Genomic DNA, 22,772 nt, shown 5'->3' on the forward strand with positions numbered 1-22,772 from the left:
GAGGACAGTGATGATGGGGATGATGGTTTTGATGAGGATGGGGATGATGATGGTGGTGATGGTGATGATGATGTGGATGATGATGGTTTTGATGAGGATGGGGATGAGAATGATGATGGTGATGATGTTCATAATGATGGTGGTGATGATGGGGATGATGATGGGGATGGGGGCGGTAGGGATGTGGATAATGATACACCCATAAACATTACTACATTTCACCTTCCCTGTGACCCTCAAAGTAGGTTTTTTACTCTCATTTGACACTTGAGAAAACTGAGTCCCAAAGAATGTCATTACACAACTTAATGACATGATTCAACAGTCTCCTTCCAAAAAACATTTTAACACACATTCAATTCTGTAGCATGCGTGTGTGTGAGTGTGCATTTGTGTGGACAGGCAAGTATGCGTGTGAATGTGTGCACGTATAAACACCGTGTATATGTATGAGTGTATATGTGTGTATACGTGGATGCGTACACATATGCTTGTGTGTCTGTGTCAGTTCGGATATGTATGTGTTTGTATGTTTAATGCATCTCTGGCCTGACACAAAGTGTTCGGGGGTCTCCTGGTCCTCCCTGTTGCTCCCCAGACCCGGCAAGCCAGAGCCCACTCCCTGCAGCCCCAGCTCATCCCAGGACACCTGGGGCCCCCCCGACGACCCAGTCTGGATCACCCGCTCTCCCGTGTTCCCCCCCCTTAGGTGCATGTGACCTGTTGTTACAGGAGTGGGGGAGGCCGAGCACAGGCTTTGGAGCCCCAGGGACTCCTGCTGGAACCCTGTCTCTGCTACGACATGGGGTATGGCCTCCGGCAGAAGACAGACCTTGTTACATACAGAGGCCAGAAGAGCCTCCAGGAACCACCAGCTGGGAGTGCCGCCGTCCTAGGAGAGAGAACACTGCAGTGTGGCCGGTGAGTGGCCCCCCCACAGCTACGTTGCACTACCTTCTTCTGAACAAAGGAGCTTAAATAAAGCCCTCACCTCTTGACTCACTGAAGCACCACCACACAAACCGAAGGAGAGGTGCCTTCATAATCCGACAAGGGCAAGACCACCCTGCTGTGACCACGGGGTCACCTGTCTCACATCTGAGTTTAACAGGAGGGGCTTTGAGCACAAAGGCACGCACCCCACAAGTGGATTTGCTCGCAGAGGAGTGTTGTTTCCTCCACCCACGCGGGAGGCAGCTCTGAGTTGGGGCGTGCCAGGCGCTCTGTGAACCTGGAAAGAATGTGCCCCAAACCACAGCTCGGGCCGTTGGGCCCAGCTTCTAGTAAATTGGAAAAAGCAAAGAATTTGGATGCCGTGCAGGGGACGTCAAGTGAAAGGTCAAGAGACATTGTCTCAGGCCCGCTCCCTCCGGAGCCCACTTCCTGAACCATCCGCCTGTTTCTTTAAAGGCCGTAGCCAGAAAAAGGATCCCCTCAGGGTTTCAATATGGAAAGTGAGTTTTCCTGCAGCAAACCCCCCACATGAAAGCCCTCTTCCCAAGCCAACCTCACCAAGAGGAATTTTCAATCCGAGCATCTGCTTCCTGCACTTCTCGTCCACCTGGCTCCTGGATCCAGAAAAGTCCGAGGAGGTGGGAACCATGTGATTCTGGAAACTTGGGGCCAAGAGCCCAGGACCCCAGCACAAACACTTCCTGGACACACGCAGCTGGGACGGCCAGAGATAGTGCTCAGATCAACTGGCCCTCAGGCCACACCGGCCTTACACCAGCCGGCGCTGGGAGCCGGGGCGGGCCAGGAAAGGATGTGAAGGACGGGGCTCGAACGCGGCTGCCACGGAGGGGGCACGTGGGCCCCACGGAAGGGGAGGCTCGAAGCTCAGTGGGGCTGGAGGGGAAGCAGAGTCTGGTGGCTCCTCAGAAAGTCACTCCGAAGGCCACTCCTAGGCGTGCACCCCAAAGGCTCCGACACCGTGTCCACGGGAATGTTTGGCACAAACAAAAGGCGGGAGCAGCCCAAGTGTCCCTTGACCAGTAAGTGGACAAACGCATGGTGGCGCACCCCCACAATGGGAGACCCCCACCCTCAAACAGGAAGGCGGCCTGCCACAACATGGGCGCACCCTGAGGGCGCCGCATGCGGGGCCGCAAGCCGCACACGGGAGGACGGGTGGGTGCTGCTGACGAGGCAGAACCTCAACCTCGCGGGAGCCCGTTCCCAGTCTCCCTGTGGCCGGGCCAGGCCCGCGGTTCTGGCCCGCACACATCTGAGGCAGCGACACAGGACGGCTCCAGACCACGGCCCGAGGAGCCTCTCACTCGCTCGGCTGACCTGGGCCGCGTCCATCAGAACTCAGGCTCTGAAGAAGGGCACGACTGCTGAGCCTGATGATGCGCGGTTACGACGCTTGGTTAGCCTGCCCTGTGGCTCCAGCAACAGCAAGGGAAGCCTTGGGGATATGAGTCCCGGGAGCGTCCTGAGATTCTGTGCCCTGGAACACCAGCAAGGCACGGTGTCTGGAGCAGGCTGGTGCTGCGCTTGCATCTGGGAGTACGTGAGCATGAAAAAGTTCACGGGGACCATCGCCATAAATAAGAATAATGAGCCTACACGCTCACGCCGAGTTCTGCTCCCATGGCCGTCCCTGGAAGAGCTTAATGCAGACCAGACCAGGCGACGGAGGCCCAGAGAACAAAACTCGTCTTCCAAGTGAGTAGCCAGCTTTTGGGAGACTGAGGCCCAAATCACTGTGCCCCAGAACTCCCTCCCTGCACTCAAGGTTGGGCCTGACCCAAGTGAGCAAACCACCTGCCGGCCAGCAGGAACAAACCCAGATCTGCCGCGTACAGGTACATATTCCAGGCTGGCTCCGAGATCAAAGTCCACCCTGCGCCGCCCGGGCGGCCGTGTGCTCTTGTCTACTGGAGGAGCACCTCCTTCCCCAAGCAGGCACCGAAGTGCGAGTTAGCAGGACCCAATGGACCCAGGCATAGTCCGCAGCCATCTGTTCCCTGATGACTGAAACCCGGTGAAGAACGGACAGAGGTCTGTGTGGCCACTGCGGGGAGTATCTGACCTCCTGCCTGAGAGTGGGGAGTCTGTCCGCAGAAAGGGAACTGCAGAGGGACCCAGGGACAAGCCAGGGTCCTGGGGCCACCTCCATACAGCTCACCTTTCACTCTGGACCCCTGGCACCTTTTGACTTTCAATCCATGTGAATGCACCACCTAGTCAAAAACCAGGTCTAAATTTGGACTGAGTTTTTGATGTTTACATTCAGGTTAATAAAGATACAACTCTTGAGTCATCTGGGCCCACCTGGTGACAGAGACCCTAACTGCCAGGTGGACACCTCCATTAGGAGAGCTGAGAACAGTGGAAGCGTGTGGTCTCCCAGTTCTGGAGCCCAGAAGTCCAGAATCAGCACCAGCAGGTGGAAACCGAGGTGCAAGAGGGCCCCATGCCCTCAGAGGCTCCAGGGAAGGACCCCTCCAGCCACTCTCGCCTCTAGGGGTGGCTGGTGGCCTCTGGCCCGAGGTCACCTTGCTCCGTCTCTGCCTCTGTGGTCACAGGGCTTCTCCTTTTCTGAGCAACCTCCCTGTGCCCCCCTCCTGCAAGGACCCGACACTGCATTTAGGGCCTCCTGAGGGTGAATCCTGAGCGTCTCTGCATGGCAAGACCCTCCTGGGGTGCGGGCGCTGCAGGGGGGCCCACACAGAGAACTGGCCTCCCCTCCCTGCCTGTCGTGCCCCCGTGTGCTTCCATGGGGTGGGCACCTCCTGGAACGTGGCTCCAGCCATACTCCGCCACGGAGACTCCAGAAGCGCCCCAGCCGTGGGTGAGGCCCCAGAGCGCCAGGCCTCTGGACGCGCCTGCAGCCTTCCCAGGGGACCCACACGTGCGATGTCGCCAGTGGCCCTCGGAGGCACATCACACCTGTCGAGACCTCCCGCCGCGTCTCTCTGGTGCAGCTACTCTGCAGTGGGGCCCATCCTGCGTAGACACTGCACGGTCCAGAAACCGTAAGCCTCCTGGCAACGTTGGCAAAGCGGGGGGCAGACAGACCCGGAGCCACTGCACAGGGCAGAGCTCTGCACATGCGCACCATCCCGGGACGCTCAGGTGAAAGGGCCCGCCGGTGTCACAGAACGAGGCTGCAGGGGGCACTTCCTCTTCTTGTTCCATGGATTTGCGTGTCGTTTGGGTTCTGCAGAGCACAGTCATCAAAACGTGCTCAGTTATCTAGCCAGGAAACATAACTCGCCAAAAGTGAGAGAAAAGAGAGAAAAACTAAAACCCTATACACCCTTTCATCCACATCAAGGAATTTAACTTGAAGGAAGAAACAAACAAGTACCAAAGGTGAGCGCACAGGACGGCCATGGTCGTTGAGAAAACGCAAGCAGCCCTGGGAGGGAAGGAAGGGTTTTAAAGCAACTCTACAGAAGCAGATACTACAAACCCTTCCTGACAGATGGACGTTCACAACCTCGTGAGCGGGACAAGCTGTGGAGGATGTGATCCCACGCTGTGACACGGAATTAGCGTACACGCATAAATCCACAAGCACCGCCCCAGAACAGTCCCAAGGATTTTCTCCAGGAGTTCGATTTTCCCAATTGTTCGTAGGATCTCCATTCCCAACGCATGGCCCCCGAGGCCCTCACCGATGTTGGGTGCCCCCCTGGAAAGACCCCACCCTGCAGTCATTCCTGGTGCCCGCCGGGGCCACGTGACTTGGCAGCAGGCTCATGGGTGTCTGCGGATGACAAGGGCACATGGAAGCCTCAGATCCTGACCTGGGCACACGCGCGCCCCCTGCGACCGGCGGCCAGCAAGGCCAGGGAGGGGTGTCGATCCCGGCCCCATCCCCTCCCAGGTTCCTACCTTCTCTCGTTGTCGTCCAGGTGGGCAAACAGCACATTTTTGGAGATGGCTTTGGCCAAAGCCGTCATGGTCTTATAGTCCTTCGGGATGACCTGCAGGGGAAGCCAGTGAAAGTCAGACTTGCGAGGGTCCTCGAGGGTCCTGCAGACAGATAGGGGACAACAGCTCGGCAGCACGAGTGTGCTCGACGCCCCTGAACCCTACACAGCAGCACAAAGTGGTGCACGGACAGACTGTCCCCAAAACCCTACCCCCCAGCGTGTGGCGTCTGCAGGCGGGCCCTGGCGGGATCAGCGCCCCAGAGGAGCAGACCCCCGAGAGCCCGCTCTCCCACTCTCCTCGACACCTGAGGACACGAGGGCGGCGGGACTCCCACCAGGAACCCGCCCACCGGCACCTGCTTTCGGACGCCCGGCCTCCAGACCGTGAGAGAATGAGCGTCCCAGCCACCCGGGCTCACACACACAGGAAACCGTAGGCTATGCGTAGCGCGCCTAATTAACTTTGTTAAGAGATCAAAAACTAAAAATACCAAGAAAAAAAGTAAAAGCGAGGGTATAAGAACATAAACACACAAGATGGAAATGACAAGCCCGCATCCAAGGGCAGGCAGGAGGCCGGGCTGCACACCGATGCGCGTGGGGACATCGCATGTGCGCTCGCGCTCCAGAGCGCATCACGACGCAGCGGCAGGCTGGGCGCCGAAGCCGAGGGCAGGACGCCGAGGAACAGCAACGTGGAGGGGGGGATTCCCACTGGGCAGCTCTGAGGCCAGGCTCCAGTCTCCAGGAGGACGGGGGCCCCGGGATCTCCTCCCCACACCCTGCGAGCCCGCGGGCAGTGACTGTGACGATGACGTTCCCACCACCGCAGCCCCTCTCGGAGCAGAAGGGAGAGTAGCTGGAGCAGGGACCCCAGGAGTGAGGGCCGGGGGGCCCACCTTCCTCACGTAGGACACGGCATCCTCCTCCGTATACACCTCGGCACTCACGCCCCCTCGGCGGCGGCGGGCTTTCACCACGGGGTTCGGTGGGGTCGGGGAGACCTCCTCATCATGTGAGTCTGACTTCTGCTGTGTCAGAATCTGTCTGTTTTCTTCCTGTGGGAGAAGACAGAGGGAGGTCTGAGAACAGCGGCTGGCGTGGTCTGTCCACCTGCGGGTGCAGCCGAGGGGCCCTCCCCAACCCTCCTCCCTCCGTGCCCGGCAGACCCCCAGCTTCAAGGGCACCTCCAAGTCCATGTCTTCCCACCCACCCAGCCCCACAGAGCGCCTGCTCGGAGGGTTTCTGCCCGCCCTCACTGCGAGCGCAGGCATGGTGTCGGCCCCGGAAAACATCAGACACATTCGAAGGCCCTCATGGCCTCCAGTCTCGGGCATGACATGCGTCCCCTCGAGGGTGCCATGGCCACAGCCCGCCTGCACGTGTCCCCCAGCCAGCACGGGCTCCTCCCAGCCCAGAACGTGCTTCCCACGTCTCAGGACTCGCCCCCACCCCCCAAATACCACAGTGAGTGCAGAGCCCCCTCCCCTCGGGGCTCCCTCCCTCGCCCCTCCTCAGCTCCCGTCCTTGCTCGCCCAGAACCGCACGGTTTGCTGAGCTGCCTGCCAAGCCGTTTCCCACAGCAGCTGCGCCCGAACGTGCCCCCCATCCTTGCTGTTTTCCCAGGTTTGGGCGTTTTTCATGTGGTTGATGTGTGCTGGGTTTGGACACACTGACTTTGAGAAAACGATGAGACCCAGACTGGGGAATGGCCGGCACAGCACTGGGGTCTCAGGCCCAGCGCGGACACACAGATGCTCAGCTCCAGGGGTCCCACACAGACAACCCCCAGAGGCAAGTACCCAACCTGGAGCCAGAGCTACTGGCCAAGGGAGAGCAGAAAGAGGGACACAGGGCTTCCTCCACCTTACTGCCCACCCCCAAGCGGTGTCCCTGGTGAACACGTCGATGCCACCTCCAGCAAGCAGCCTTCCATCCACCATTTGTCTCCAAGCCCCGGAGTTCTCCCCCCACTGCTTCAACACGATGGGCCGCCAGAACCCACTACACGCTCAGCCATGGCCCTCCCCACTCACAAGACATGGCACCTCCGGGCACTGGCTGGAAAGGAAGGGTGAATGAACGGAGTCAGGAGGGGGGTTGAGCCCCATGTCCTCGAGTTACATAGGCTGTCGTGACCACAGCGCTCAGAGGCTGGGGGCTGATGTTGGGCCCTGGCCCGCGACATGCCCTCCAGAGCCCAGGCTTGGGGGTGCCGTCTCAGCAGCCCCCTTGGGAGGCCTGGGTGCAGCGAGAGGGTTTCCAGCGGGAAGGGCAGGGTTACAGGACGCCGAGGGGGTCAGAGCAGAGGAACTGAGACCCGCAAGGAAGCCCCGTCATGTCCGGGCCAGCACCGGGACCGCTGGGAAAGGTGCCCAGCTGCAGACCCGCACAGTGGCTGTGTTACACACAGGGGGAAAGGAAGAGCACTGGGCACCTCGCTTTCTTGGGACCGTGGGCATCGCTGTCCTGCCTCGGGCCATTTTCCATGCTTGCCAGCAAAGGGCCTAACTGGGCAGGATCCAGGAGATCTGAGGCCACTTGGGGAGGTGTCGGGCGGAAACGGGATGGCATCCCCTCCCCTCCCCCTCGGGATTCCAGGAAAACCTCTAATTTTCCGGAGCCCCCTTCCTGTCTCCTGTTCTCACGCTGATGAGCTGTCTGGGCTGCAGGATGGTCAAGGGCACGGGGTCAGAGGAGTCTTCACAACAGCAGTGTGGGAACAGCATTTCCAGAAAGCTCTGCAGCCAGAATCTGCACCAGAAATGCCTAATGCAGCTCCAGGGACTGTCCCTGTTCTGCCCCCGGGGCCAAGTGCTCCCTGGATCGTGAATGACAGTCACAATCTACTTCTGACCATGTTTTTCCAGCACGAGGGGTGAAAGGCAGACTTGCAGCCTGAGAAGAGAAAATTCTAGGCCAGGGAGGGGTGGGATGACGGGAGATTCTCTGGACCTGAGTTTCTGCTCCTGAGAGAAGCCCACATGCCTGGGACCCGGGACCGGCAGAATCCCTCCCTCCACGCCCCAACCCCAGGCGTGCTGGCTGAGGACACAGCTGGGGCGGTTAGCCAAGTCAGCCTGACCCCGTGCACAGGCCCTGAATACCCCAGAGGAGGGGAGGCCATGTCCCGGGTGGTGGCCAGACTCCCAGTGGCTGCCCACGGTCAGCATTTCTAGGGCTCCCCCCAGGGAGACAGTCCCTCAACCCCTGTCCCGTCCAACCGAGTGGGCGCCGTGGTATTGGAGATCTGTGGTGTCCAGGGCAGGGGTCCATGGTGCCGGGCCCGGGCCGACCACAAGCCTCTCTCTCGGGGCTGCAGCCTCTCAGAGCAGAAGGCAGGCCCAGGGCCGTCATCCCCGTCTATGAGGCCAGGAGAGGATGAGGGCCACGTCCAGGGGCACTCGACCTTCAGTGGCAGGGTGAGGAGAGAAACGTGCAGTTTCAATCACTTGTTGAGTACCTCACCCAGAGACTGCTACAGAGAAAAAGGCATAGTTCTGTCATGAAGATTTCCATCTAACAGGAAAGACAGGTGAAGAGTCAGGGCAATACAACAGCATGAGCCACAGAGGACTAGGTACAGGGCTGGGCGGGGCAGGGGGAAGTCAGGGAGGGCTTCCTGGAAGAGAGGCCTTCTGAGCCTGCCCAGATGAGCCGAGTGGAACCAGGGACACCTGTGGGCCCCTGTGAGCTCAGCCTCTGCACCTCCCCAGGCACCCTGTTCAGAAAGCGCCCTCTCCCCAACCTGTGCGCCAGCTTGCACCATCTCTTTGCAAGGCCGCCTTCCCAGATGCCTATTTTATTCATCGTCAGAGTCACCTCTGCGTTTACCATCTGCTACCATCTCTGATCTCTGTTTCATTATCTTCTGCCAGATCTTCACTATTCTCTGCCTGCGTTTGCTTAGTCTGGCTCTGTCACTCAATTTCCGACTTCCCAGGCCACACACACAGCGGGTTCGATAGGCCCCCTCCCGAGGGTGGCTCTATTTGGAAATGGGACCTTTGCAGACGCTGTCAGGTAAAAATGAGTTCTGGACACACGCCCGCAGGGCAGACCTCGCCATGAAGACAGAGGCAAAGGCTGGGTGATGTGTCTGCAAGTGAAGGACTGGAGGCGACAGGCTAGGACACAGGAGGAAGCGCCCCACTGAAGTCTTGGCCTCGGGCTCTGGGCTCCAAGCTGTGGGGCAATCAGTTCTTGCTGCCTGCAGCCGCCCAATCCGCGGTGATGTGCTCTGCTCAGGAATTCCTGATCTTACTTTCTGGCGAAGCGGTGATTTTCCCTCCAAGGACAGATTCTGCTGCAACTACGGGAAGCTTTGTCACTCAGTTTAGATATTTCATGATTTTTTACTTTTTACGTAGATTTTTACTATGACAGTCTTCTTCAATAAATTATGCAAAAGCTCGTTATTGGTTTCCAAGTGTATGGGGAGGCTGGCTGCCTCCTTTTTTCTGGTTACTTCTTAATTAGTGATAATAAAGTAACTCTATCAGATTATAATCAAAGAATATAGTTTTTGAGTGAAAAAACGCTTTAAACTCATCTGGGGATCCTTTTAATAACATGTCCCATTGTGTACGTGATTGTAAAACCCTGACTTACACACACCTTTCCTGGATCTCGTATGTTGCCTGATCACACACTGACGGGACCCAGAAAGAGCAGAACTCAGTAGTGACCAGAGCAGACTAGGGCCTACTGTCTCGTGCAGCTGGGCGCATGCCCAGGGGGGCACAGCCGGAAACTCCTGTGCTCAGTATCACGACCCAGCACCTGGAATGCACCAGGCCTGCGGCAGGGGTTCGATAGGTATCTGTGGAATAAACAGGTGAATGAATAAACCCTTTCTGCAGCACAGCCAGCTTCACAAATCAATGTGTCCATCCGAGCCCCGTAACTCTCTTTCTTAAAATACATCCTAGCAAAGCAATGACAGGTGTCAAAGAGATATCGGTACTAGAATGTTCTCTGCAACGTTTAAAAATTTTTAATCCAGGGCGCCTGGGTGGCTCAGTCATTAAGCGTCTGCCTTCGGCTCAGGTCATGATCCCGGGGTCCTGGGATCGAGCCCCTCATCGGACTCCCTGCTCTGTGGGAAGCCTGCTTCTCCCTCTCCCGCTCCCCCTGCTTGTGTTCCCTCTCTCGCTGTCTCTCTCTCTGTCAAATAAATAAAATCTTTAAAAATAAATAAATAAAAAATAAAATAAAAAACCAAAAGCAGTAATCAAATCATATATAATGAAAACTCAGGCCACAGACTAGGAGAAAATATCCACAAAACACAAATCCAATAAAGGACTCCAGTCCAAAATATACAAAAAAAGCCTCTCAAACTCAACAACAGGAAAACAGACACCCAACACGGAGCATCCGCCCACCGCGAACACCCACCCGGGAAGATGCTCCACATCACGCGTCCTCGGGGACACGCAGAGGAAAACAGCGAGGAGACGCCACTGCCCACCCCCCCAGCCCCGCGTTGGAATGGCCGCGGGCCAGAACACGGTCAGCACCAGATGCTGGCGGGACGCGGAGCAGCGGGGAATGGCGCGGCCACGTCGGGAGGCGCCTGTGGTTTCTTACAAAACCAGCCACGCTCTTGCCGTGCAGTCCGGCGGACGTGCTCCTCGGCATCTACCCCCAGGACGTGAGAACGCAGGTCCCCGTGACACCTGTGTACGGATGTTTACGGCAGCTTTATCCACAGCTGCCCAAACTGGGAAGCGACCAGGGTGCCCTGGAGTCGGGCCTGGACGCACACGCCGTGGGCCGTGCAGACGGTGGACGGTGACTCGAGTGCTACAAAGGAGTGAGCTCTGAAGCCGTGGAGGAACCCGACACGCGTGATCCTGAGCCGGCTCCGGACTGGGATTCCAGCCGTGGGGCGTTCCCGAAAAGGCAGGACTGCGGGGATGGTAAACGGGGGGCGGGTGCCGGGGGCTGGGGAGGGGAGACAGGGTGGAGCGTGGTGGATTTGTGTAATATCGTAATTGGATACAGTCGTTACACAACCGTGCAAACCCAGAGACCATGCCTGAGGCAGGCCGTGGACTTCAGTTAGTGACAGCGAGCGCGCGGCGATGCTCATCAGCTGCAGGAGGCACGAAGGTGCAGGAAGGTAATCACAGGGGCAGGCGGGGCATGAGGGGCAAGGACAGCCCTGCACGTTCTGCTCGATTCCTCTGTAGACCTGAACTGCTCTGGAAGAGTCGTCTATCTTTGGTAATCACATACAGTAGGTTACAAACTTTACGACGTGTGTGGGAGGATCAGCAGCAGGGGAAAACACACCTCCAAGGAAACACATCAGACGCTGAAAGTCTCCCTCAAGAGATCTGACAACAAGGCATCTTTGTTTCCTCATCCTTTTCTGTACTTTCTTAATTTCCCCAGATTTCGTGGAATCAACCTTTCTTTTTACTGTTCGGCAATTTCTGAAAGCTGTAAACCTTTTGAAAACTGCTTTAACCATTTGACATTCACTTGACCCAGCGGCACCGTGTGACGGTCCACCAGTCGGAGAAGCGGCAGCCCTTCCTTCGGCTTCGGGCTTGCGGTTCTTCTCACAGATCCTGGGTCTGCACGGGTCCACATGGCTGTGTCCCTGAGAGCGCCCGGACACGGTGCCAATGGCAGGCCTTCTATTCCCGGTCTGCAGAAGCATCTTCCACGTGACCACACCTGTGCTGCTTGGTGGGCAGGGAAGGCGAGGGCACAAAACTGAGTTCACACCTAACTCACAAGTGCACATAAAGTGTGATGCACACAAACACGCATGAAAAAGGGGGAAAGCAGTTTAGAGTTCTATCGGCAAGGAGTTTCTCCGTAAAGGTTATTTTCTACTACTGATGTAAGTTATAAAATCATTCTGGAAATAAAAACAAATGTAAGAAAAATAAGAAATCCCCACTTTGGAAGTTTCTGATCCTCTCTGCCTGAAGAGGAGGGAGATGTCCGAAGGGAAGCAGGCCCCGCCTGGAGTGTCCCTGGGCGCAGTTCCTAAGTGACAGAAGCCAGTCTGCGAAGCCTCCGTACTGTGGGATTCTGGAGAAGGCAGAACTGTGGGCCCAAGGAGTGACCCTGATGTAAACTCTGGGCCTCAGCTAACGATGGCGTCTCTCACCAGGTGTGACAAGCACTCAGCAGGTGCAGCGTTACTAAACAGGGGGGCCGTGTGCACGGGGAGGGGCTCAGGCTGGGGAGGGGGACGTGGGAACTCTGTACTTTGTGCTCAATTTTTCTGTGAACCTAAAACTGCTCTAAAAAAGCAAACCTTATCGGGGTGCCTGGGTGGCAGAGTCAACTGGTTAAGTGACCAACTCTTGGTTTCAGCTCAGGCATGATCTCAAGGTCTCAGGATCAAGCCCCTCATCGAGCCCCGTGCCCAGTGAGGAGTCTGCCTGAGATTCTTCCTCTCCCTCTGCCCCTCCCCCACTGCCACACGTGCATTCTCTTTCAAATAAATACATAAATCTTCAAAAAACAAAAGTAAAGCCTATCAATTACAAAGGAGTACTGCTGAAAATACAATAAAAATGAAATAGGAGCAAATTGACCAAAACATATAAAGGATCTGTATATTGAAAATAGAAGTTTTTCTGTTTTTCTTAAAAATTTTATTTATTTATTTGAGAGAGATAAAGAGAGAGAGGGCACGCATGAGTGGGGGTGGGGATGCAGAGGGAAAAGGAGAAGCAGACTCCCTGTTGACTGTGGAGCGCAATGCGCGGCTCAACGTGGGGCTCAACACGGGGCTCAGTCCCATGATCCTGAGACCCTTGAGACCACAACCTGAGCTGAAGGCAAATGCTGAACAGACTGAGCCACCCAGGCGTCCCTGAAAATAAAAGTCTTTCTCTCATAGACAGGAGAAACCACAGACCTAGGTAAATGAAGAGCTACTCTGTGTTCATGAACTGGAAGATTCAAGATTGTTCTCCATTCTCCTCAAACTGATTTGTGTGTTCAGTGTAAGCCCACTCAACATTCCAAGAGGATTTTTTGGTCCATGTCAGCGAGATCACTAAAATATACCCAGAAAGGCAAAGGAACCAGAGTAGAGGAAGCAATTTTGAAGAAGAGCAACGCATGAAAACAGAGTGAGCCAGACCGTGAGGTGCCCCCAGGCACATACAGCCAGCTGATGAACGACAGAGGAGCACCCAAAGTCAGTGCAGAACCCCTCCATACAAACTTCCATACAAAACACAATTCATTAATAAACATATGCATTGATAAACCCGCCTTCAAAAGGGGAAACTTTTGCTCTGTGAAAGACAGTAGCAAGCAAATGAGCAGAAGACCCTGGATGGACTGGAAGAAGGTGTTTGAAAAGCAGGAACTACCCAGGACTCACGTCTGCGTACGTGAGGGTACGAGTTGAATACATAAAGCACTTCCGAGCCCAACGGTAAAGAAGAGCCTAGTAAGAAACACGGACAAAAGACCTCAGCAGGCACCTCATCAAGGAGACGTGCCAATGGCAAGTAAGTGCACGAAAAGATGCTCCGTGTCATCAGTCAAAAGGAAACGAGGAAGAAACCCAGCGGAAGGGCCAGTAAGTACCCATCAGAATGGCTCAAATTTTTGAAAGCTAACAGTATCGAGTGCTGGCAATCTTAGGGCCAAGAACCACAGCTGGTTGGAATGCAAGACGGTGTAGCTGGGCACTTTGTTACCAAGTCAAACATGTGCTTACCATACGACCCAGATACTTTCTCAAGTTAAATAAAAATCTACATTCACACAGAAATCTGTAAGACAAATACATGCCTACAGCGGCTTTGTCATTGCCAAAAACTGGAAGTGATCCAGATGTCCCTCAACTGGCCAAAGGATGAGCAGACTGTGATCCATGGACTCAGCAAAACAAGGCTCGTGACACGCACAAAACCAGCACGAATCTCGGGTGCCCTCGGAAGTGACAGAAGCCGGACTCAAAGGCTACCTGCTGTAGGCCTCCACTGGTGGCACATTCTGGAAGATGCTGAGCTGCACACTTCAGCGGTTGCCAGGGGATAGGGGGGCGGGACGGTCTGGCCAGCAAGGGCAGGAGGGAGCGGATGGCACCTCAACAGATCTGGATCTCGGGGACGGTGGCAGGCAGACAACTGGACACCTCCGTCAGAACCCACGCAGTTGCATACCACAGAGCACACGTTCAGGGTATTGAAATTCAAAGAAGAACTTTAACGGGAGAGGGGAGTGGTCCCGGTTCTCTTCCCAGATGTGTCTGCTCGTTCCAAAATTGACACACAATGTAACTTCCATCTTTACTAAAGACCAAAGCCTTAGCCCAGACCCTCGTGTGACCCCACGGAGCCAGTGACCAGGGAAGGCGCCAGGCCATCAGGAGGGAAGGAGCACCCAGCTCGGCAGGGAGGTGTCCATATCCGCCAATTAGCACAAGAACAACTGTAGAGAAGCTGATGTTGACGCGGAGTTGGGAAAACAGCACTGTTCATGCGTGTCAGGGGAACCGTAAACTCATTCCATCCTTGGGAGTAAAGTGGTTCTAGAGCTATGAAAACAAGCCACACTCTGACCCCAGCGCGCGCACCCCGACTGCGTGCACGCTCTGTCTTCTTCAAATCATTTCCTGGGCATAAAGGTCTTTTCTGAAGAAAACAAAAAAACTGAAAACCATCAAATACAAAACAATACAAATAAAGTAAAAACTGCCACATCACATGGTTTCATGGCCACAGACACCATAAAAATGCTACTGAGGAGAACACAGAATAGGGTGCGCTGGATGTCACCAAAACAGACACTTTAAAACGGCCAAAATGGTAAATTTTATGCTGTACAGATTTTACACAAAAGATACTAGGAAGAAAAGTCAAACTAAAAATGCACATGTGCCACCCCACCCACATCCACACGCATGTGCGTGCTGAAGAGGGTCCCAGAGAAACGCAGGTGGGTACGCGGATGGAGGAGGCCGGGCGCTTTCCTTACAGCCTCTAAAGCATCCCTACAAGGACCAACGATTCTACCGCTCCACGAGCTTCTGCAAGATCCCACCATGGAGAAGCTTCGGGCTGTGCTTGGCCAGTGGATAAGGACTACTCTACCCCCTCACGACTGGACCTGAGAACAACGACCTTCTTAAACTGCACTCACCGAGGCCTGAGGGCTGGCGGCTGGGCTTGGCCTGCCCGGACAGCACCCCGAGAGCTGGGCCATCCCCGCTGGTCTGTGCCGGCCCAGCGACACCCTCCCGGGGCTTTATCGGGGGCCCCACACACATGCTTCCTGCTTGTCACACATGATGAGAAGTCTCCCTCCCCGGGCTTCCTGTCCACTCAGGCCGGCCTCATGGGGGGGCAGGGGTGCTGCCTGGGACTCTGCCCTCCCCTGGACCACAGGCTCCTGGGGCCCAAGACCCGGGGCTCCGCCACATCCCGAGCCAAAGAGCCCTCCTGCTCCCCTATTACAAACACTCCACAGCAGCTCGCGGGGCAAGCCAGCGTGGCCCGGACGCCCGTGGCTTTCAGGGGCTTTATATTCTGGGGGGCTCAGATCTGTCTGTTACAGAGATAATCCGTAGTCTTGCCGCTGGGCGCATGCTTCTCTCAGCGCCCGCCATCCACTTCAGAGCACTCCTGCGCGGACAGATACTCCGTGGCTGGCGAGGCCTCTCACAAGAATGGAACTATACTCTACGGCCAAGGCTTTTTTTTTTTTTTTTTTTTAATATTTTATGTATTTATTTAAGAGAGAGAGAGAAGAGAGCCCGAGTGGGGAGCAGCAGGCAGAGGGAGAAGCAGACTTCCCGCGGAGCAGGGAGCCCGACGTGGGACTCGATTCCAGGACCCTGGGATCATGACCTGAGCCGAAGGCAGACGCTTTACCGACTGAGCCACCCAGGCGCCCCCACAGCCAAGTCTTGTAACCTGCTTTCCTACTCACCACTGGATTGCCGACGTGGGTAGGCCTACCTAAAGCCGCCCTACCCGCCCCTGAGAAAGTGGCTGTTTGTGGTTGAGTTGTGTCCCCTGAAAGTTCACGTGTTGGGTTCCCAACCTCAGGACCTCAGACTCCGAGCTTATTGGTGACAGTCTTTGCCAACGTAATCAAGTTATAATGAGGTCATTGGGGTGGGCCCTAACGCAATGTGACGCAGCCTCCTGTTAAGGAAGGAGGCCACGTGAGGATGAAGGCAGAGGTCAGGACCAAGGTCCTACGAGCCAGGGAACACCAAAGGCTGACGGCAAACCACCAGACGCTTGAGTGTGGACTCGCAGCCTGCAGGACCCCCTCCCCGCCCATCTGCTCCTACTCTCCCCATTCACTCAGGGGTCCAGACCAAGCCCCAGGAGTTATGCTTGCTGCCTCTTTCCTCACTCCACCAGCAAGCCCTGAACACCCCACCAAAATGAATGGTCCGAGCTGGCCATGTTGCTCCCGCTCCATTAACCCTAGATGCTCGACTAACTGTCTGCAGCCATTGCCACAGGTCCCCTGGGGGAAAATGTCCCTGGTTGAGTACCTCTACTTGGGTCTCACTCTGCTGCCTCAGCCGTCGAGTGGGTTCCCCGACTCCAGCCACCCCCATCAGGACCACCCCCGAGACACGTCACCTGGAGGGCATCACTTGTGAGCAAACCACGGGAAGTAACTGGGGCCCTGACAGAGTGAGGGTTTGAGACGGGGGAGGATGGACTGTCCCCTGCCTGATTCTCCCAACACGCAGGAAACAGCCCATCCCACAAGTCCCCTGCAGAAGGCCTCTCCTCAACCATGGCCTCAAACGTGACCGAAGGAAAACAGATGAAGGCTACATGACCATCTTCATCCATCCTCTGAAAAAAAACAGCTTTCCAAATTAAAACAGCCCAAGCTGGCTAGTGTGGGCAAACCAACAACCAAACCCCATGGGGGGAGTGTACAAGGATGCAAACGAGATCACTTCCACCCGGTATTGCCATCGGGAGTTTCAGTAATCCCGCGTCTGAAGACAATGCCACACACAGGAAAAGAGTCTACATGTGAATGTGTTAGCGTGGCATTATTTTTAACGTTAAACAAAGCTGGAAACGACTCAACTATCCAATCGCAAGGGAAACATTGAGAAAATATCAGCATGTCTACTCAACCCAGCAGTGCGCACCCACCTGAGTGAGGTCTGTGAAGAATGCGGAGCAAATGAAAAGTGCACGGAGGAGACCACATACGACTGTGACCCCTTCTATCTCTGAACTTTCCAAACTTTCTTTAAAAGCCGTGCACTCATACTTGAAAATGTTTTTTTAATAGATTGTTTTAAAGGAAAGAAATTCACCCCTTTGGGTTGGAGCTCTGTGTCCACAGGAGGCCCCCACTGAAAGTGAAACACTGATGGGTGGGGACTCAGAGGGACTCAGATCTGAGCCTGACCTGGGGTTCCATTCACCCCTGAGACCAGGACAGGAACAGTGAAGTTGTGAGCAAGGGGCCCAGAAGAGGAGCCTTAGGTGCCGCCCAGGGAGTGTTCAGGGTCGGGAGCCAGAGGGAGGAAGGAAGGAGCCCACCATGGAGGGACAGGTTGCCAAGGGGCTCAGGGACCCCTCCTGCTCTGAGCCTGTCCTCCCACCGATGAACCAGGAAGGGGTGAGGGGCATCATTCACAGAGGAATGAGTTGGGGGGGCCCCCCTCAGAAGAGAGGTGTGGATGGACATGTGCTTCCCCACACTGCACGAGTCTGAGGGGCGTTCTCCTCTGCCTATGCCCACCTCCTCCCAGAGGCGCAGATGACCACCGTGGAATCTGGTCTCAAATGCCCTACATCACATGCCTATCACAGCTATGTTCTTCCATGCCAAACGCCAGTGGCACCTGTAACTACACCCGGTCCCCATCTCTGTCCCCTGAGTTGAAAACTGTCAGCGGGCCCAGAAGCTATCTTCACAGTCAGCTCTTCCCCAAGCTCTGCAAGTGGTAGAGCCCGCACCAGTGGGGGTCTGTGGCCGGGACCAGGAGCCCTGGAACGGGTGAGGCACGGTCAGGCCCGGCGGAGGACTGCTCTCCCTACACTCCCTGCAAGAGCCAGCACGACCCGGGGAACAGGTGTGCCCCAGGGGAAAGCAGGGGGTGGTCGTCACTGACCTTCTCCAGCTTCTCGAAGTGCTCCCGCAGGAACTTCATGGGCCTGTCGGGCTTGGAGATGCACAGGTGCACAATGCAGTCCTTGAGGACCTGCTGAACGCCATGCTTCTGAACGTAGAGCTCACACCCCTTCAGACTCTCGTCCTCCTCCGCCTGGTAGGTCGACGGGGATGCCATGGTGACCCCGCTTCTGGCTGCCTGGTGGGGGAAATGCATATCACGGGTTGCTGGGGAAGGAAGCCTGGGGCGGCACCCCACAGGCCCCCAAAATGTGTCGTTGTAGTCCCATCCTGTGACTGATGGGACAAGGTCTCAGGGTCCATGGTCACAGGCCTTTCCTTCTGAAGGGCTGGATGAGCCGCTAACATGACAGCCGCAAAGCCTTACCTTACAGATCTTTGCGGGCATGGAGGAGGATCAAACAGACTTGTACATGGCTGAGCAAACCCTCCTCTCTGAGAAATCTGAAGGTGGAGAGTGGGGGCCCCCAGGGCCTGAGTGGCCAGCCCAGCACTTACGTGGTCTCACTTGCCACCATCCCTCCTCCCTTTTTAGGGACAATTGTGTGAACCAGGTATATGGAGAGTGCTGTTACAGGGTTGGGGTAGCCTGCTTGGCAGGAACAGAAAGAAAACAAGGCAAACAGTTGAATCCCAGCTGAGGGGCCTTCTGGAAGGATGTTACATGGAGAACAATGGCAGGGCCGCACATTCTCAGCCCGGCATTCTCAGCTCAGTGCTCCGGGCTAAGTCACAATGCGGGCTCAGGAACTGGGAGCCACGCAGCCGCCCCACCGCTGGGACCCAGACCCGGGTTCTCGGCCGCCAGGAAGGCCCCAAGGCCGCGCCCCCTCCCCAGGCCCCGTGCCCGCGGTCCCTGCGCCCCCTCCCCAGGGCCCGCGCCCCTAGTCCTTGCGTCCCCTGCCCCCGGCCTCTGCGCCCCCAGCCCCCGCGTCCCTCCCCCAGGCCCCACGTCCTTGGCCCCTGCATCCCTTCCCCAGGCCCCGGCGCCTCCGGACCCTGAGCCCCCGGCCCCCACGCCTCTCCACGACTGCGCCGCGGGCCCAGGTTCGGCCAAGGGGGCGGGGGCTCCCCAAAGGCCCACATTTCCGGGGCCTCCGGGCCGGCCGAGCTCAGCTCCTCACCCGCGCAGGCCAGGGATCCCGACGCAGACCCCATCCCAGCCCGGCGTACCTGGATGCGCCACGCCCGAAGCCCGAAGCGGCTGCGCGGGCACGCGGCGGGGACGCGGGGACGGCCGGCGAGTGGGTCCCGCACTGCAGCGGCGCCGCCCTCCGCCCGCCCCCGCGCCGCGCCGACCCACCCCCACCCCCCACTCCCCACCGCTGCACCCGGCCTGTCCCCCTCCCCTCCCGCCTCCCCCTCCCTGCCCCCGCATCGGGCCTCCCCACCCCCCACTCGGCTGTGCTTCCTGCCCCTCAGCATCCCTCCATCTGCCCACCGACAGACCTCTCCCCACTGCACCTCTAGCTTACTCCTGTGCCCCCTCCTCCTCCCTAACCCCCACCCCAACGACCCCAAGCACCTGAAGGAAGCCACAGATTTTCATGCACAGGCAGCCAGGACCACCACCATTGCCCTCCACCACCCACTCCTCACACCTCAACCCCCGTTCCCCACCCACCCCCCCACCCCCGCCCCGCCACTGAAGACCATGTGATGGCGCATCTCAGGGTGATGTCCAGGACCCCCCACTGCTCACCCCAGGCAGGTTCATCTGCATGTCTGCAGGCCCCCACGCTCCAGCTCAGGGCCAGAAGAGGTGGCCCGAGGGCCCCAGGCCACCCCAGGGAGAGGTGAGCTGATTTCCTTTTCTTAGTTAAGGGCACCAGCTTCACCCCAATGCCCCAGTGGGAAATCAGTGGGTCATGCTGAATTCTTCCCACCATCCTCCAGGGTCCATAAGGTCCCTGAGGCCTGCGGAGTCCCTGGGGTGACTTCCTAATCTGTAAGCCCAGACCTGCAGAAAGGAGGACTGTCTTCTGTCCCTGTTGCCCGTCATCTTTGCCCCCCTTCCAGCAGGTGGTGGCAGAAACTTCATCTCCATCAGTGGGGGGTCCCTGCCCTTTCCACAGAGTGGTCTAAGCACCAGGAGAGGGGATAGGGAGCTCAGGCCTTGAAGGGGAAGGTATCTGCTCACCTCTCCCACACTCCCCTGCCCCATACTCAGCTGTCCACAGAAGCAGGCTGACCGCAGCGGGGCCGGCCCCTGCAGCCATGCCCCTGCAGCAGAGCTGACACTGCCCAACTTCCTCCTGCCCGTGTGAAGGGAAAGGGACAGGTCACACTCGGGTAGACAATCTGGGACTCCTTTCTGCCTCCCCGGCCCCTGCCCTCAATGTGGGGGGAGGTTGTCAGCAGTGGCCAGCGCCCTTACGTGAGGATGGTAGGAATGTCCCTCACAGAGCTGGTTGTAAAACCATGGGCAGCACCATGCTGGCATTCACAGGTCACCTCCCCACTGGATAGTTACAAACCCTGGCTTTTGTAGGGTGTCTGAGCAGCCACATCCTTCCACCGAAAACATACCCCTGGTATCAGGTTACCCAATAAATCGTGCTTGTCTGAGAATGTCCCCTCCGCCCGCAGGGAAGGACCACCTATGCACATTCCCCAGCTGCGGGGGGCTTTATTTCACCCCTAGAACCTGGGCAACCAAGCCTTGCAAAGACCCGACTTCAAAGCCACATTCTTTCCTAACCACTACCCACCCCCAGACTCCTGCCTCTGCCCGCTCCAGTTTACCCACCAAGATTCAACTTGAGTGTTCCTTCTGCAGGAAGACTTCCCGGGGGCACCGCACCTCCAGACGGGGTGGGGCTCCCTGGACTTTGTAGCTCTCGTGGCAAGTGCCACACAAGAACTATGTGAGTCTGTTGGCTTGATACTGAGAGCAGCACATGGGCATGGGCACTGTTCATTGTATTCTTTATTCAGTCTGCATGGCACGGAGACAAACACAAACATTCTCTGCGATGCAGAAAGGAAGACTACTCGTCCAACCCGGGTCTCTGGAGAGGTGGCAGAGTATCGTGGTCTGAGATGGGCCTGGTAGGGGACCGCTCCGTGTGCATGGTGCCTTGGGCAGCGCGCAGAAGCCCTGAGGGGGCAGAGGGTGGAGGAGGCGGCTGACTGCTGCTTACCAAGGGCTCGCTCTGGGATGACACCTGGGAGCCAGAACCTTCCTGGAAGAGACCCTCCCATCTCAAACAGGCGGATGCTACTCAAGTGCAGCTTTTACCTGAGGCAGGAGGTACAGGAAGGAGCACGCAGCAGGGGTCCAGTGACCGTGAACACCAGTGGTTATTCTCAGGGCCACAGCCGTTCCTCAGGGAGAGATCTAAGTCCCGTCCCCAGTACACATGGGCAGGGCCCCGGAGGGATGCAGAAGACGGAGCCACAGGGGAAGAGAGAGGTGAGCTACAGAGGAAGAGAAGGCGAGGGAGAGGCGGAAACCACCCCTCAAGCTCCACACCTCTGAAGAAACTGCCATCGGCGAGAAATTCCCCGGGGAGGAGGCAGCAGGAGACGTTATAAGAACAGTGCTAATTTTCAGCTTCCACAATCTCTGATCATGCACGCTCCCTGGTGTGGCCTTGGGGTGTGGCCCCCGGCAGCGGCGTCCCGATAGCATGCACGGAAGCAGACACCCCGTGGAGCCTCGGGGGAGAACCCAGTGCTGCCTCGAGTGTAGCCACCAGAGGACCCAGACTTCCAATCCGCAGACATTCGAGATCATCAGTGTGTGTTGTTTTAAGCCCCTAAGTTCGTGGTGACTGGCACGCAGCCTGTCACGGGGGGAATCCGGGAAAGAGCCCAGCCCTGTGTCTGGGTTGGTGCTGGACGAGGCGGAAACCACTGCAGGAATGCTATAGGCTGAATGCTTGTGTCACCCCAAAACTCCTGCTTAAACCCTAACCCCGTTGGGGTGCTAGGAGGGGGCTTTGGGGCGAGTCAGTCATGGGTGGGGCCCTCCGGATGGGATCAGTGCTCTCATGACTGAGACCCCAGAGCGCGCCCTCGCCTCTGCTGCGGTGTGTGGACATCACAAGAGGCCCTTCGTCTCGGACAGAGCCTCCAGAGCAAGGAGAAAGAAATGTCTGTTGTTCATAAGCCACCCAGCGTGTGGTGTCCCTGTCACGGCAACCTGGATGGACTCAGACAGAGGAGGCGTGAATACTCAGAAAAGCCATATATGAGAATACATTATAGGGACAAAGGAATTAAAATATTATGAATCTGGCACAGGAACAAACAAACATTAAGGGATCAGAAAAAAGAGCCCAGAAATAAACCCAAACCAGTATTTACAGGGATTCTGTATGTGATAAAGGCAGAACTGCATATCTGCGGGGATAACAATAGTTCAAGAATTAGTTTGGGGAGAATGAAGTCACCTGTGCCTCTGGACTTAAATATAAAAGCAATGGAAGAAGCGCTGGGAAATGTCTTACGATCTCGGGACACCCGAGGCCTTCCTTGTCCTACCACGACATCAAGGGGCCGTGAATGTAAAAACCAAATACTCTATAAAGATGAAAACTTTGTGCATAAAAACCCTCACACGTTCAAAATAAAACAAAACAAGAAGTGTGCTTGCCATACCTATCACAAAGGGCTGGTTTCCTTAGAGGAAGATGACACCCAGCTGCACTCAAACTAAGAACAGTGCAAATTCAAAGTCCGCGGAGGTGCCCTGTGCCTCTGGGAGGCTGGCCCAAGTCTGTGCGGATAGAGGGCGGGAAACGGGCCTCGCAAACACGG

General features: G+C 56.8%; 1 protein-coding gene across 4 annotated transcripts in view; it reads right to left on the reverse strand.

The window, feature by feature from the left end:
• Positions 1 to 22,772, reverse strand: part of PRKAR1B (protein kinase cAMP-dependent type I regulatory subunit beta) — an 88,227-nt gene that overhangs the window by 55,928 nt on the left and 9,527 nt on the right. For all 4 annotated transcript variants that reach the window (XM_034988203.1, XM_034988201.1, XM_034988202.1 and 1 more), the window contains 3 exons: positions 17,989 to 18,186; positions 5,789 to 5,947; positions 4,849 to 4,940 (listed from right to left, as the gene is read on the reverse strand). In XM_034988203.1, the coding sequence (XP_034844094.1) occupies positions 4,849 to 4,940; positions 5,789 to 5,947; positions 17,989 to 18,165 (428 nt within the window). In that variant the 5' untranslated portion in view covers positions 18,166 to 18,186. The remainder of the gene's footprint in view (positions 1 to 4,848; positions 4,941 to 5,788; positions 5,948 to 17,988; positions 18,187 to 22,772) is intronic.

The sequence above is a fragment of the Mirounga leonina genome, unplaced genomic scaffold (assembly GCF_011800145.1).
Source record: "Mirounga leonina isolate KUSES-001 unplaced genomic scaffold, KU_Mleo_1.0 Mir_454, whole genome shotgun sequence".
NCBI lineage: Eukaryota > Metazoa > Chordata > Mammalia > Carnivora > Phocidae > Mirounga > Mirounga leonina.